Source organism: Achroia grisella, unplaced genomic scaffold (assembly GCF_030625045.1).
Source record: "Achroia grisella isolate CSIRO2021 unplaced genomic scaffold, CSIRO_AGI_Agris_v1 utg474, whole genome shotgun sequence".
Lineage (NCBI taxonomy): Eukaryota > Metazoa > Arthropoda > Insecta > Lepidoptera > Pyralidae > Achroia > Achroia grisella.
The window spans coordinates 296,725-313,630 of record NW_026712878.1 but is presented as its reverse complement, the minus strand read 5'-3'; the positions used below and the strand labels follow the sequence as shown (position 1 = coordinate 313,630).

The following is a 16,906-nucleotide window of genomic DNA, read 5'->3' as shown; positions in this document are numbered from 1 at the left end:
TGATATACCACACCTTTCGGCCAGTAGTCCTCTTTCATGAAGGTGTGCAGCAAGTTGGTGGGGACCAGGGCGACAAACGCTTTGAAACTCGCGTTGTGACTCGACTTCAGCTGCGTCACCCTCAATGTCAGACTACTCTTGGTACGGGTGTAATCGACAATGTCCTGCTCCTTAGTGGCATAATGTAAACGGGACAGGTACATTGTCGTGGTCGGAGTAGCAGCACGCAGCAGAAAGTTGGGTCCAGTGAGTGCAGTGCCACAATGGCACTTTTATAAGGACACGATATCCTTGAGTAAGCTGGTAACATCGACGTGATCAAATGTGACTGGAGGAAGTTTGTTTAAATCATTCGCCACAAAAATCGGCACGTCGTCTGGATCGGTCTCCTTCAGCAGCGTTATAATATCCTGTACGCTTTTTTGTGTCTCGTTACGTCTACGAGACACTATCTGATCAGTTTTATTTAGGGACTCGAAGAGCAGAGCCTTCGCTCTCTCTCTCTCGAAGCTCGCTCTCGTTGGACACACAAATCTGGACTACACTTAATTCGTCCATTACGTCCAGCTTCTGCTGCAGGAATGCAAGGGGTTCGTTGGCCCACAAGTTTGTCACACATGACTGGAACTTCGACTAGCACGGCTTTGCCGCGCTGAGCAATTATGATATTAAATAAAATAATTATAATACGTGCACATAGATTCGCGCTTACTGTGAGACTCGTGAGTGATTATTAACAGACTTTAAAATAAGCGACACAGTAAAATAAAAACATGCTTTTTACACAAATAATAATTACAACAGAAACCAAGCTCTGAAATTGTGGTTCATGATTGTCATATTAAAAATAACAAACTCTGTACTTGCTTGATAGTTATCATTATGTTTCACCAAACTTACAAAAAATATTTTTACATTATAATATTTTGTGATACGTATTTCTCTGTCGGTCACTGACTGTCACTGAATAATCATTGGATACCGCCAATTATGTTAAATAATGAGGACTATTATTTTTTTCGAGCTATCCTAATGCTGTATGCGCAGTTTACCTTTGGCCGAAGGATATGTCGCTAAGGAAGGACCTATGGAGAGGCTGAAGTCTAATTTCTCGCCGATGGATTATAATATCGACTCCACTTATATTGGATGGGAATCATTGATATCGCTGTTGAAAGTAGTAGAATAATATAGAATCTTACATAAAATAAAAACTTGAGCAAAGCATCAGACGTTCTATCATATGCTAGGTGCATAATTATTAAATATCAATGGTTTAAAACTAAATTTAATAAATTCTGGCATATTTATTATGTAATAAATATTCCAGAATTTATTAAATTTAGTTAATAATTTTATTTAAAATGTTGTTATCACATATGAATATTTTCCCATGAGAAATAAGTTATCGTAAATATTTCATTCCAATCCCAGTAGTGAAATACTAATAAGATCACATTAATATTATAACTGTAATTTTATGAAAACAATGTGATATATCAGTTAATGTTACCAAGTAGTGTTTATTAGTAATATTGCATTTAGTAGCAATATACTCTAGTGTCTTTCTTCCCTTGTAACAAATATCGATATCGAGTAAAGTGTAACTAGCTGTCATCTCTAAGGTATTTTGTTCTGTCAAACATCATTCATTATTTTGACATTACTGTCAGAATTGTACAGAGTAATTCAATAGCATAACGATTTTACGTTTGGTTTGGTTCTGATGTCAGTCAGTCAGTCAGAGTGCCAGATAGTAGTATCGTCTGTTAAGTCTATTTTGTTTGTGGTTTAATTATTTTTACATTTCGTACCCCAACGAGATTCCACGTAAAACTTTCTTTATAATAATAATAACAGTTATTTTCTTAACACAGTATATGCCTGGATTGCCATATATAATTTATTTATCGTATAGTAATTGTTTGTGCATTTGTCTGAGCGGGCGGACTTGTATTTCGTGGCGACGCAGTTTGTCATGTCAAGTGAGAAAGTATCTGGACAACAAGAATCCACTATGGGGAGTTCGCAGGCTCTACAGCCGGCTGATGATGAAAACGCGAAGTCGTGTTGGGTGTGTTTTGCCACTGAAGCTGATGACAGACTTGCAGCTTGGGTGCAACCGTGCAAATGTATTGGCACTACAAAATGGGTAAGTTTAAGTAATGACACTTTCTCCTTAGTATCTTTTAATGACAAAATATAAATACATTATTCTTGATTTTTGTTAAGTAGTCAAGTAGTCTGGGTATATAATAGTTTTTAAATGTCAGGTGTAAATGGTAGGTCCACTTTTTATAATCAAACGAAAGTTTATTTATATGAATATATAGTCAATTAGATCTTTTTTAACTGTTTAGAATATTGAATATTGTGCAGTTAAATATTATTTTACTATTAATAATTGAATATATTTTTTTAATTTTCCTATTATTGTTTGTTTACTATAAACACTTTAGGAATGGATTCTATTTATGGGTAATATTTATTAAAACAATGCCTTTTCACCATTTTCTCTTGAGACTATAGTCTCATGTAAAATAAAAAAATATATCTCAATATTTGTAGTGTCTGATTACCTGTTATCACAGTTCTGTCAATTTGTAACCATTCAATGCCTGTTCCTATTTTAAGTATTAGATAGAGACCTTAGGCTTTTTTTTAGTTACATAGGGTGTATATATAAAAATTACTGTTTCAGTAAAAAAAATTGTAGATTCATATATAAGTTACTTTCACGTTTTGACTAGTTAGTCAGTTTACTTATATGTAATATATGGTTAAACTATATTTCTTAAGTTGTTTGAATAATTCAGATAAAGTATATCGGTTTTCAAGCTTGTCCTAAATTATTAATTCCATGAAAATTCACTTAACCAAATATTAGTTACCATAAACTGATATGAATTTTAAAAAGGGTTCTATTGTCTATTTACTTTACCTCAATATTCATGAAAAAATTCTGTGACTATATTGAATTTATAGTTAAGTATGATCATGGTAGAAAGTGTAATCTTTGAAAAATCTTATATTTCTTATTATATAATATATATTTCTTAATCAATATATCCTATTACCTCATGACAACTTTAAATTGCCTATACATTATTTACATTAAAATACATTATCTATAATTTCAGATAAAACTTCTTTTGATAAGTCTTTATCTTTTTAATGAACAAGAAGTAAAAACATTTTTTATAACCAATAAACTAGCTAACTTCTGTTTGTGTGAGGTAAATATTTATTTATTAATAATGTAGACCACTTGTACTTAAACTACTTTATGTAATATTGATTTTATAGCACCCCACCAAGGAGGTGAATTATGAATGAGTGTGATTAGTAAAATTATATGAGTTATTGAAATTATTGCCTTTTCAAACTTTTTATTCTTAAGTTTTATCATATCTAATATATTTTTTTATATAATCCTCACGCTAAGAGAGTCTGGATAATGTATAATAGAAATAGTTATAATTATATTGTAGACTTTCCAGTTTGTTTGCAATTATATTGACACCACATATAGTATAGCTTGAACTACAGATAACATTTTACTGTATTAGTGCTTTTATCTTGACTGTTTAATGTATCTGTTAAATGTACTATTATGCATTATGTTTAAAGTATACACATGTTTCTAACACAAACACATGTGCTAACTCGTGTCTTTATATTGTGTGTATTTAGATGTGTGGTGTTTCAGTCATAAGCGGATTTTGATGAATTATTTTTGATAGAACTGATCTTATACCTTTACTTTTACTTTACTACTCCTTTTTTCAATCGTCTGCGATTTAATTTGACGGTATTTTTATTGTTGCCCGATACTTACATCAGAGTTAAATTGTTTGCTTGATTCTTTGTCGTTTTCAGTATTGGGAACAGTAGTATATGATATACACGGAAGTAAGTCCCAAAACCTTTAAACATTGCTGAAAATATGAACTAAAGCTGTTCTGTACTCGAATATCCCATATAATTGTCATTAAAATACTGAGAAACTTATATTTTTTAAAGTGCTTGGTTTGAACTCACACTCAAAATTATTTATTAACATATGACCTTTCGGCCTCTAGTGGACTTCATATTTTTTTTTATCACAAACACTATCGTCCAGTTTCGCTACCTAATTCAATTGAGAAGAACTGACAAGAAACTCAACAGGTACATAATTTTATGTTATTACTAGCTGTGCCCGCGGTTTTGCTCGCGTTAAATTTCAATATAAAATTCATAAATAATATAAATGTCATCAGAATAACACATATTATACTGATGATGCATAAGCTATATTACTGTCAAGATTCAGCAAAATCCGTTCAGTAGTTTCTGCGTGAAAGAGTAACAACATCCATACTTAGAAATTTTCGCGTTTATAATATTAAGTTTCAATGTTTAAAATAAAAAATATTTTTAAAAAACCTTTCATTAGGACGCAAATGATAAGGAAAGTGAACCCGGAAGTGTATAGATTACAATAGAATTATGAAAATTGGTTCACATTTGCGAAGATAACGCGTATTATTAATACAGTACGTACATACACGAGTTTAAAATTAGTTGCATTGAGTATGACTGACATAACAATAAGTAACGTATGAGTTGAGTAGACTGTAAGGATTTTTTAAATATATCGTATAAAAATACGATTAATGGATTTTTGAAAACACAATTTATACAATCATTTAAACATTGTTTATTTTTAAATTAATTCCAGAAAGAATAAACAATGTTTGTTTCTAATTCTGCACATCTACAGAAATCATTAACAAATAAACATAGTTTTGTGGTTTGCTTTTTAACTATTGAAATAACCTGAGGTATTATAACTGCAATAAGGGTAGTAGTTTATATTTTATACAAAAAAGCACCATAACCTCATTTCTTCAGATAAATAAAAAAGAATATTTAAATTACTTAAGTACGGAACCATCGGCGTGTGATGATACCGTTAAAGGTGCTTGCAGCTATATATAAATACTCAATGCATAAGGGTGACTATACAGAAATATAAAGTAGTCGAACGAAGTTCAGAACAATCGAGAAACATGCCAGTAGTTAGATATGTCCTACTTGTTTTGACTCTGGTCATTATCGGAAAGGTAATACCTAGATAACGATGTAGACTTATCAACACTAATTTAAAATAGTCATTATTGTATAAGTAGCTAACTATCGCACAAGAATATACTAATAACGCGGTAAGTTTATAATTAAAGTTTTTATTTACTGGATGAACATGGAATGGTGCCCCCGCCTGTTATATATCTTGGCGGGGCAACAGTGGAGGATCCTATCACCTTATTATGAGCATGAAGTTATTTCAGTTTGCCCATGATAGCTAATCACCATTAGTCATGTTTTTTTTCAATGGATACCGTGTAGAGGTTGGCCTGATGTGGTATTGTTTGCAACGGGACAACTACTAACAAATGCCCATACTAACAATTCCCTCTCGTTCTCATCTTAATATGGATTTAGTAATCGCAAATTTCGTTGTCTTACTTTTACTTTCAATAGCTGATACCCGCGACGTCGTCTGCGTAGAATTAAACTATTTTTTATAAATTAAATATTGTTTCTAAAATAATAGTACCCCATGTCACTCCATCCAACTGTTTCAGAGATTAGGATATTTTTCCCAGCTGTATTCAGTTCATAAGTGTAACAACATGTTCTGTGAATATTTCATTCTATTTCCTCCAGCCATTTTTACGGGAAACTATAACACACAGATAGACAGCTTTCGCCTTTTTACAATTTTATTTTATGAAAAGAATATTATATTAATACAATTATGGTAATGTATGCTAAAGACTAAACACCATGTATATATGACATTGAGATGTCAACTTCATTGATTTTTGGACTGAGTGACAATGTCAATGTCACGCTGATTTACACAATCTGTGTAAATTGTAAATGATATAAATCGAGTGAAATATGTAGGTATAACAATTATATATTCAAGTAACAAAATCATTGTTGACGCCATTCGTAATGTGGCTGTTGTTATCAATTCTATTTTACCTGAAATCTATAACAAAACGTTAAAACCATTGCAAATATTATTGTAAACAAGTGTGTGATTAATCCGTACTTTAAGTACGGATAATAAGTATGTATTTACAAAAAAAATATATCTATGTATATATGTATCAGTTATCTAGTATACACAAGCTTTAACTAGCTTAACTTGGATCTATGGCGCTGTGTGAATTGTCGTGAATCGTTGTGATTATTATTATTATTTATGATTAACTGGAAACGCTAGCGAAGAGATATTTTCAAGTAGCGGCGCTGTGTATAGGCAAATGAAGAGCAGAGCGTGTTTAAGACACTTCACACTAAACCTGTAGACATAATAGCTGCAGTTGGAAGTCGTTTCGTATAATGTATTCGCAGTTCGTAGTAAATGGAAGAAATATAAAATAGATAAATCAAATTATATAAAATTTTTATCCACAAAAAAATATAAAGACGTCTATTGGATGAAAGTATTTCATTTACAAATATTAGGACAGCTTTATGTAATGATAAGGTTAAAAATTGATTAGTCATGAGTTTGTATAGTCTACAAACACTTAATACGTCCTATTGTTATGTTATTAATAAATTTCATGTGACCTTTAAGTTTAGTGGGTCTTTTGACTGGTCTTGATTTTATCAATGTTATAATTATAACTATTTCTACCTACAAAAACTTATGCAGATTATATTTAATTCTGATATCACTTACGGATTTATTTTTTCAAATTCATAGAACCAGGAATCAATGTAACTTCAGTGTTCATAAACTGGTTAACCAGTTTTATAATAAAAACTAAACTCATTCCTTGTTCCAGGTGCACCAGAGCTGTCTCCAACGGTGGGTGGATGAAAAACAGCGAGGCAACATAACACGCAAAGTTCTGTGTCCACAGTGTAAAGCAGAATATATAGTAGTGTTTCCATCAATGGGCGCGTTTGTGGCACTACTCGATGCTATGGAGGAGATCACCCACAAGATCTGTCCCTTCATAGCGGGCGGGGTGCTTCTCGGTTCTATATATTGGATTGCGATTACGTACGGAGCGGTCACTGTTATGCAGGTCAGTTTTATTTGTCGTATAGATCAAATTATATAAAGTAGAGTAAATTTTTTTATACGACGTAATAATTTTACCCATTCGAGACACTTCCTGATGCTATGTAGAAGATCTCTCGCAATACTCGCCCCTTCATAACAGGCGGAGTACTATTTGGTTTTATATATTTTATTGGATCACAATTACATACGGAGCGGTCACTGTCATGCAGGTCAGTTTCATTTGTTGTATAGATTAGATGATATAAAGTAGAGTATATAGTAATTTTACCTTCGATGGGCCCATTCGAGACACTTCCTGACTTTATGGAGTAAATCTCCCACTTTATCTTCATAGCAGACGAAAAACAATTTGTGAGCAGATTCTGTGTGGCCTAACATTGACGATAGGTGTAGCCTATTTTCTAACTTTAGGCTATGTGGTCACCAATTTGTCTATTTTCTTTTAGATTAATTTCATTCAGATTAAATACCAAAATTGAAGTAAATAGTGCTTACACAAAGAAGAATACAATGTGTATTCTTTTTTTTTCAACCTTTTTAATCCTTCTGAACCTCGTAAAACTGGCGTACAAAACACAAAATATATTGGTGCAAGAGAAGAAACTTGAAATAAAACCCTATACTAATTAACTTCAGCCAGGCAGTACTAAGTTGAATTATTCTTATAGCTCTCTTAGCGTAAGTTTCGCGAAAGTAGAATAGCGTAATACGTGATTCTAGAAAATTTCGCAATTGGTAAATCGTCTTTCGATTTCTTACTATTCTTCGTTATTTACTATATTATTAGACCGGTACTTCAAATTATCAACGTGATCTCATATATTCCCATGGTAATTCAAAAAACGAAAATAATGTTTTCGTTGTAGTGATTTAGGCTGCTGTTTGGTAGGTACATCAGACAGTCAGGGCAAGTTTATTTATAGAGACAGATTTCAACTGTATATTTCATCATATTGTTATGCTTAGGTGTTTATCGAGTAATTAGCACATCGTCATCTTTATGTGTCATCAGGACACCCCAGGTCACAGATAACGGCAGATTCGTATTCTGTATTTGCGGTGTTTGCGAACATTTGACTGGTCACGAACCGGCAGTAAGTACAATTACTGTTAAACATATTGTATGCGTAAACAGTGAACAACTGGCGACTGACCAATGTGCTAGATAAGAGGTTACTAACACGGTTAAACGATTGGGTCTCAGTGTCAACTTACGACTATTTAATTATATTAATTATAACCCATTAATAATTAATTGATGAGAACTGGTACTATAAGATATATTACCGCGATGGATCGGTTGGTTAGGCAGGTCTATCTTTGAATTTTATTGATGTGAGATTTTTTTTGAGTTTTTCCAGAGAAAAAGACTAGACGCAACTTATAAGATAACGATAATCGATCGAGACTGGCGATAGTTTATGATACAGATCTATTATTTTATTTGTGAACTCAGAATAAGTTGCGATAAGTACCTTGAATTATATCTAACTGCGCACACAAAAAAACCGCAATTGCTGTGCTTAGAGCAAAAAATTGAAATGATGATGATGGCTTCTCTAGTACACCTGAGCTGTGCTTAAAATAAGTTAGACAGAACTTAGCGAGTCTTCTGAGCGAGGAGGAAAGAGTTGACAAGACAAAATTGTGTAAGAATTTATACCAAAAGATTATGGTTTGTCCTGTAAGAATTTATCTATTTATATTGAAGCCTTATTGCCGAACATTTGCACCTACATTTCGGTTATTAACACATTGGATATTCCCCAATGCACACGTCAGTGTGATAACATTGTGATAGTTTGTTTAGGTTGTGATTACCTTAATCCATCTGTCATAGATACGTGATTCATTATTTGCATTTTTTTACAAGTTGTTTACTTAAAAAATATTCACTTGGCCAAAGTAGCATGTGAGTTTTCTCCGTCCTGTAGGTGCTGTGAAGCAACATTGTGTACGTTGTTTCGGTTTGAAGAGCAATAAAGTCAATGTTGCGATCACTCACTCGATAAGTACAACAGTTCAATTAACACTTAAGTCTTCACATGTGGAAATTCATGAAGGGTGTTAACATTGTTATCTGTAATTTTCCATCCACTGAAAGGCGTTAGTAACATTTTTAATTTGTTTCATTAAATTCTATGTTTTTCTCAACAAAGATTCGTCCAAAAATCTTATATGGAAAGATTAGGTGGGAAGGAGATTGTTAGTAATGTGGATTAATTAATAACCCCATTGCTAGCAATGTGCCACATCAGGTTGATCTCCACGTGATACCTCATGTTAAATTCCAGATGAATTTGCCACAATGGGCTAACTAACTTGACCTCATACTCATCTTATTATCCTTTATTGGTGCCACGCCAGCGTATGCTGTTAGCGCAGGGGAGAGTACCATTCCATTATCATCCCTAATAAATCCCTAATAAATTTCTAATAATTCCAAAACAACCTATATAGGTTGTTTTGGAATAACCACCTTCAAGGGAAAAATACTGGACATAAAAAGTTTGATATATACAAGAAAAATAAAACAGTTGATGACTAATTCGTAATATACTTTACTTTCTTTGTTATATATATTGTAATAAACGAACATAAAAATAACAAAGTTTGCCATCTCAAGAATCAATGGCCTGATAAGACTTTATCAGCTGCTTACTGTGCTCCTTTGTTTATAAAAAATAGCCTTACAATGATTTTTACACTGCTAACGCGTATTTCACGTTAATTTTTTTTAAGAATGATAATGGAATGTTCTTCCTACTTGTGCTAACGATATATGCTTGGCTACCATTGGAAAACGATAGAATAAGATAAGATCAGTAAACTAATTGTGGCGAATTACCTGATATAAATATACAGATACATTTTTTTTATAAATAGATTCATAATATACATTGCAATCACCCAGGCCAATACAAACAAACATGAATACAAATGTTTGTACCATGCGAGGAATTGAACTCGCTATTGTTGGAAGTAAAGTTTTTATATGTGCAAGTAGTAAAAAATTTCAATATTTAAAACCAGACACTCCAATTTTATTTATATGTATAGATTTACATACGTATAAATCTATCTATAAAGATTACATATAGGTACATAGGCAGCATTTATTATTTGTTCGCCAAAAGCATTGTATTGCATAAGCGCTCATATGTTTAATTTACATAATAGACTCGGCAGGTAACTCATTAACGTCACTTTCACTGTCGTCTATCGTTCACGGTTGTCTATAGCTGAGAATATTAAATAGTCTTCAAATATTTATTTGCTTATTTTTGTCTATATTGTATCCACAAAAAAGATACAAGGAACCGTTAGTTGTGTTGTATGTTTTAAGAAATAGTGTGTTTGTTCAGCTCAGTAGTTTTTGACAATTTCGGATACGTACATAGAGACGCGGCTGTATAATATGTATAGCTTGAAATATTCTGTTGATAAATGAAAACTGCATGAAATTCCGTTAAGTAGTTTTAGAGATTATCGGAACATACATACATACGCTGCGATAGACTTTGTTTTATAAAATATATAGTGTTTTACGGCTACGGCACGGCATGAATGAAAAATATTTATTTTCCTTAAGCTTTACATACAACTACTAGTAGTGGCCAGATTCTTCAACTGTTACAAGTAGTAAAATAATATTTGAACGACAAATATGACAACAGTAGCTTTAATTTGCAATTGTAATAATATTTACCGTTTCAACATTAGTGTTAGAGAAATTATTGACATATGTACGTCACATATGGCACACGACATAATATCGCACTCTTAATTTTAAAATGCATTAACTGGAAAACAAAATTTTTGGCAAATACAACTTTAATGTTAGAATGCATAATTTTTTTTTATAATTTCCCTTCTTGGACTTATTGCAGTTTAATATTAAGCGTGCAATGTCGTATAGTAATAATGGGATCGTCTTCAACTATTAGATATATATAGGAAGGGATACAATTATATTCTCTGTCAAATTTATACGGAGGGAAATTGGTACGGGCTAGTCTACGAGGACGAGGATAAATAAAATTACGTTATAAACATATATACCTGTGTTATGGCGTACTGCAAAAATGTTGCACAAAACGGACGTTTTGTAAACAAACAGTTTTCTGCATGGGTACCACATTCTCACCTGTTTCAGCCGCTAAGCAGCTTGCTTTCTAAGCTTGTGAGTTTGTACACAAACAGGGTTATAGATCGTTCGTTTATAATAATAATAATAATCTCAGGACAATTCACACAGCGCCATCTAGACCCAAGTTAAGCTAGCTAAAGCTTGTGTTATGAGTACTAGATAACTGATACATATATATAGATTTTTTTTGTAAATACATACATATTATACGTAGAAAACACCCAGACCGATACAAACAATCATACTCATGAATACAAATGTTTGTGCCCTGCGAGGAATCGAACCCGCGACCATCGGTCGTAAAGCGGTGTGCTAGACCGCTAGACCACCGAGGTCGTCATGTATCGTTCGCAGGAGTAATGCCATTTTAAATACATTTATACTTACTGATTCTTTATTTATTTATGTTCCAGGTGGTCGGTCACAGAGAGGGTCTCGAGATGATGGAGTCTGCTGACCCCTTGGTGCTACTAGTCCTATTACCTACCATACCGGTGACGCTGATCAGCGCGAAAATGTATAATTGGGAGGACTCTGTACTCCTATTCCTTAGAAAGTACTGTGCTAAAATACCCGCGCTTTCTTACATATTACCTTTTGGAAAGTAAGTTTATTATCTTCTTCATTAGATAGTATAAAACAAAGTCGCTGTCGCTGTCTGTCCTGTGTATGCTTAAATCTTTAAAACTACGAAACGGATTTGGAAGCGCTATTTTTAATAGATAGAGTGATTCAATAGGAAGGCTTATATGTATAATACACGTACACCCGGGCGAAGCGGGGACGAGTAGCTAGTAACTGAATAAAACCTGCTTTTGAAATAAATGTAGACAACATGTAAAAATGTCACAGTGTCTAACTACAAGAATAACTGTCTTACCAGAATTGTGATTGGTTACAAATACTATCTGCATTACGGGTATACTTGTCTAATTGTCAGGTGCCAAACTAACCTATAACACTGCGACCTGCATAGATCTACAGTAGTAATTTTCTTTTTAGACGTAATACATCACTACTTTCATATGTGCTTTTATTTTGCAAACTGTTCCTTAGAACCATAGGTAGACTAGACATGTCGTTAAATTTTTTTTTCAAATTTCAGCGTGGAAGGCGACAGAGGTGCCGTAGTGACAAATCCAAACAACAACCAGTATCCAAGCGCCAGCTCACACCTATCTCCCACTAGGATATTCTGCTCAGCGCTCCTGCTACCCACGATTTCTACAATCATAGGCAAAATATTTTTCCGATCTATACAAAATAACTTGCACAGGACCATACTCGGCGGTCTCACATACATAACCATCAAAGGTGCATTGAAAATATATCACAAACAAATGTTGTACATAAGACATTCCAGTAGGAAGATTCTAGACTATACAGAGTCTAACTTGAAGTTGTATAGGAGTAACACAACAAGCACTGACGCGATGTCGAGCACAAGGGACGACTCCGAACAGGTTGTATAAAATGGTATAAATTGTAGTACATAATAGCGTACGTATGGTTTGTTCCAATTATCTTAAGTAGGGTAAAGTACCCAGTTAACGGCTGTCGATTGATCAGTGCATATATGATTCGATATTTCACACATTTCGGGTTCAATATTTTTTTACAATTGATTGATTGATTTTGTAATGTTATATTATATTCGAACATTTTTATATACCATGTAATTGTTTTTTTTTCTACGCAGTCGTGTAGAGATTTTTTTTTTCCTTTTGGGATGATTGTAATTACATTATTGAGACTAGTCGTAGCCGAGTATGAAATATATTGGAAACGAAGATGCTCAAAGAAGTTTTAAATAAATGTGGAACTCAGTACTTTTATATAATTTGTCAATATCAAGACATACGTAATTTGGGCACTTCATCCTACACTTTGATTGTTTATACAATGAATATGAATGTGTACACGTAATGTAAAATAGCTTTTGCTCACTACTTCCATGACAGTAGTATTGCTGGCATTACTTTCTATAAATAAATGTAATTTTTATATAAAAATAGTCAGATATAAAAAAAAATATTACATATATACAATTGAAAAAAATTCGGAGAAGATCCTTTCACTATTTGAAAGTACTCCGGATGGACAGGTTATTACGAATGTTTAATCAGAATGGCCGCTATTATATTATATATGTATTTAGTATATAACTATTTGGGAAGACAGAATATAAAAATACTCTAAAAGTTGAAATAAATCGAAATATTTGAATTTCCAATGGCTACTTTGCCTCGTAACATGTGACATATCAAAGTACTGCCAAATATTGGTTGATGGTATTCAATTTCAGTAGTAATAAACAATATTTTTTCTATAGATAGAAAACGTAATTATTTCGCTAGCAAACTGTAATCGTATATCCTTTAGGTAATTGAGAGGACGTATTATTGTGTAAATATGACAAAACAAATAATTTAAATGCACTATTTACTTACTTTGTTATAACTAGCCAACGACATATATTACTAACGAATGTTTAAAAAGTGAAATGATATAAAGAAAAAAAGTTATACAATGTAAATATATAATTTATTTATGGGAAATGAGATTTGTCCATTGCCAGTGTTATAGATATCCCGAGATATTGTAGTTGCTTATTGAACTTTAATATGAAACCTTTTTCACTATCCGCTATATAATTTATAGCTGATAGCAAAACGTTTCTAATACAATGTAGAGTGAGCGACATTGTTTTCCAATCGGGTACTATATAAATATTTAAATAATTATCTAATTTTATAACTTAGGTTTATTTCTAAATTTATAATGTATAAATAAATGATGTAGGTATATTAAATTAGTATGGGACTGAAAAAGGAGGTAAACCTATTCGCTAAGTCAGAATTGGCAGCAAAGATATCACGAACATCATTTGTATAATTTGATTTTCTTTAACTTGATGATATAAAATTCAATATTTTACATTATTTACATAAAAATAAAAATATAGTATTGTAGGAACTATGGGCGTAGCCACGGTGGGGCAGGGTGGGACTGGCGTTGACCTGTAAACTACTTAACAAAATGAAAATAAATAATTACCTAAGTACTAAGGTAGAAGGTACCGTAGTACCTAATATCCGTAAGAAAGTTCATATTCGACAGTTTATACAAAAATATAACATATAGATACAGGTTGCTATAGGTGTAACCGTTTTCTATGAGAAAAATAATTTTGCTAGTTACATAATGTAACTGACTGCTGCTCCCTGAGCCCATGGCTGGCTACGCCTACGCAGAATCAACTCATATGTATCAATGAATACAAATATATGCTATAATAATGCCAAGAGCTATTTTCCATTTGTATTTCTCTTAGACTGATGTTAAAAATGGTGCCTTCAAGTGAGAAGACAGAATAAGGTGTTTAAAAGCATAGTGTAGCGTATTAATTTAATATGATACAAAAGGTCTTTTTAAACCTAATTAAACATTTTTCATTCAAGTTTATCAATCGCTGAACTTAAAATACTATATACGCTATGATTATGACATATTACTATGTAATTATAAAAGAACATTTTGAATATAAAAAAAATATAGGTATCTAGAGAAATAAGATGTATTAAAGACTTATAAATGAGGATTAAATTCATAGTGATATAAAAGACTATAAATATTGTTACTACGACATTAAGAAATGGGAGAGAATGAAGTCGCTAGCAGTTACTATGAAGTTAAGTAGTTAGTAAGAAGATTGGGCTATGAATGTTTACAATACAATTATTAAATATTCACCTAAAAAAATCTTTTTTATTAAACTTGAATTTACGCATAGCTACATGTAGATCAAGCGTGTATCAAATCTCATGGGCAGACCATAGACAGCAAATACACGCCAGTATACGTTTGGCTTAATATATAATGGGCCGTTCTTCTTACATTCTTACTTAGAAAACTGCTGCTGACACTAATTACCCATTGTAGGTCTAATAAACCCCTTCGTTTTCTAAGACGACAGGACATTTGTATGTCTGTGAAAATTCATCTTTAGTATGACCATCCAGGGTACCATAACGTCTGGTGTTAAATTAGATAAGGCCTATTATTAGAAAATCTTAAATTACTTTCAGCAGTAGGTAGATTTACATAATTCCTTCCAAATCTTTCATTAGTTATGTACATACGGAGCTGTGTCGGACCGCTAAACTGTAAAAAAATTATAAATGTACTAATGTATAGATAGTTAAAATATTGTTACGATCTTTATTCCATTAGCTAAGTTTTTTTTATTTACTCTGCACTTTATGTATGTATTGTATTGATTGATTGGTTGAATTGAATTTTTTATCATTTATCAGATCAGATTCAGTAGGTTGTATGACGAAATGCACTAAGGATTTTCATTGTCGAAATTTGCACAAAACATAAAGTAACAGTTTAAACAAATTGTGGCATTGTAAATCTGTTCTTTGTAAAATATTGTAAACATAGCTTTAGAATATATTTCTAATTACATCTTGCCATTGTGTAATATTTTTTTTATGTAATTCGATTCTATTCATTTTGAAATAGGTGTAATCATGAAACTCTTATTACAAAGATCAGCGCAACTATATTAAACATTAAACTGAAATATATATTTGGTTAAACCGTATTGAATATGTAAATTTAGTAATTATTGTTATGTAATTGATATAATATTGATATTTAAAATAAAATATCAATATATATACTATAGATATGTATACCACTACATAGATATTATAGCTAGATTACTACATCAAAAAATCCTCTTACCATAAAGCGTCTAGCATACCATACCATAGGCGTCTTCATTACAAAATTATTAAGAGTAATTTAAAATTTTATATTTCAGTCAACGTCAACGATATTAATATTTTGTGAACCTACATAAGGCCTTTATTTTGTTAGCTAAGCACGTTGATTACATATTGTATAATGAAAATTGCAAACATTGTTTTTAGTACAATTAGCGTATGTATTAATATTTTTGTGCGCATAATTAACTATGCTCAAGTGATGACGAGTTTTTAGTTTTTGCTAGTCCATTGATATCTAGCTAGATAGTAAATAATACGATGGTCGCGTTTGTATAAAACTATGCTTGTTTGTTTTGTCTATCGTGTACAATTTTAAAATAGTGATTATAAATATTTTCTATCGAGTCTCATTACTGCTTTTTATTCAAATCCCAAATGAGTCCCTTGTTTTCCTGAATATGTTTTTCCATAACCTATTATGTTGAAGTCTAGCATAGTAGAATAATAATAACATAAATGAGGAACAATTTTTTAATGCTTTCTATACTAATATATTTACTAATCATTATAGATGATAATTGAATACCATCATGTTAAATTGGTGAATTTCTCACGATGGGCAGATCATTAACTAGACCTGATGTTCATCTTGTCATCCTCCGCATCTTAAACTGTTAGCGCAAACTGGTCCATCATTCCATAACAATCCATTAAAAAAATCTAATCAGAGTTCCTCATTTTGTTTGCCATACTTGTCACATTAAAAGCTCACACTACATATATTTTTTTACACATTTTATTTATTATATTTATTTTTACCAGATATATTATATGCAGTACATATATCTGATACATCGCCAAATTGTGTCAATATTTTCCACCTGGTTTACTACTCTGTCTGAACGGGTGTTGTGTGCTGGG

At 32.0% G+C, this 16,906-nt stretch overlaps 1 protein-coding gene across 1 annotated transcript; it reads left to right on the top strand.

Moving 5' to 3' along the window:
- Positions 1 to 1,694: 1,694 nt before the first annotated feature.
- Positions 1,695 to 13,144, top strand: LOC131845567 (E3 ubiquitin-protein ligase MARCHF5). The gene is made up of 4 exons (XM_059194645.1): positions 1,695 to 2,152; positions 6,852 to 7,097; positions 11,660 to 11,850; positions 12,352 to 13,144. Exons 1-4 carry the CDS (start codon positions 1,979 to 1,981, stop codon positions 12,716 to 12,718), a joined length of 978 nt encoding a protein of 325 aa, XP_059050628.1. The 5' UTR covers positions 1,695 to 1,978; the 3' UTR covers positions 12,719 to 13,144.
- The last annotated feature ends 3,762 nt before the right edge of the window (positions 13,145 to 16,906 follow it).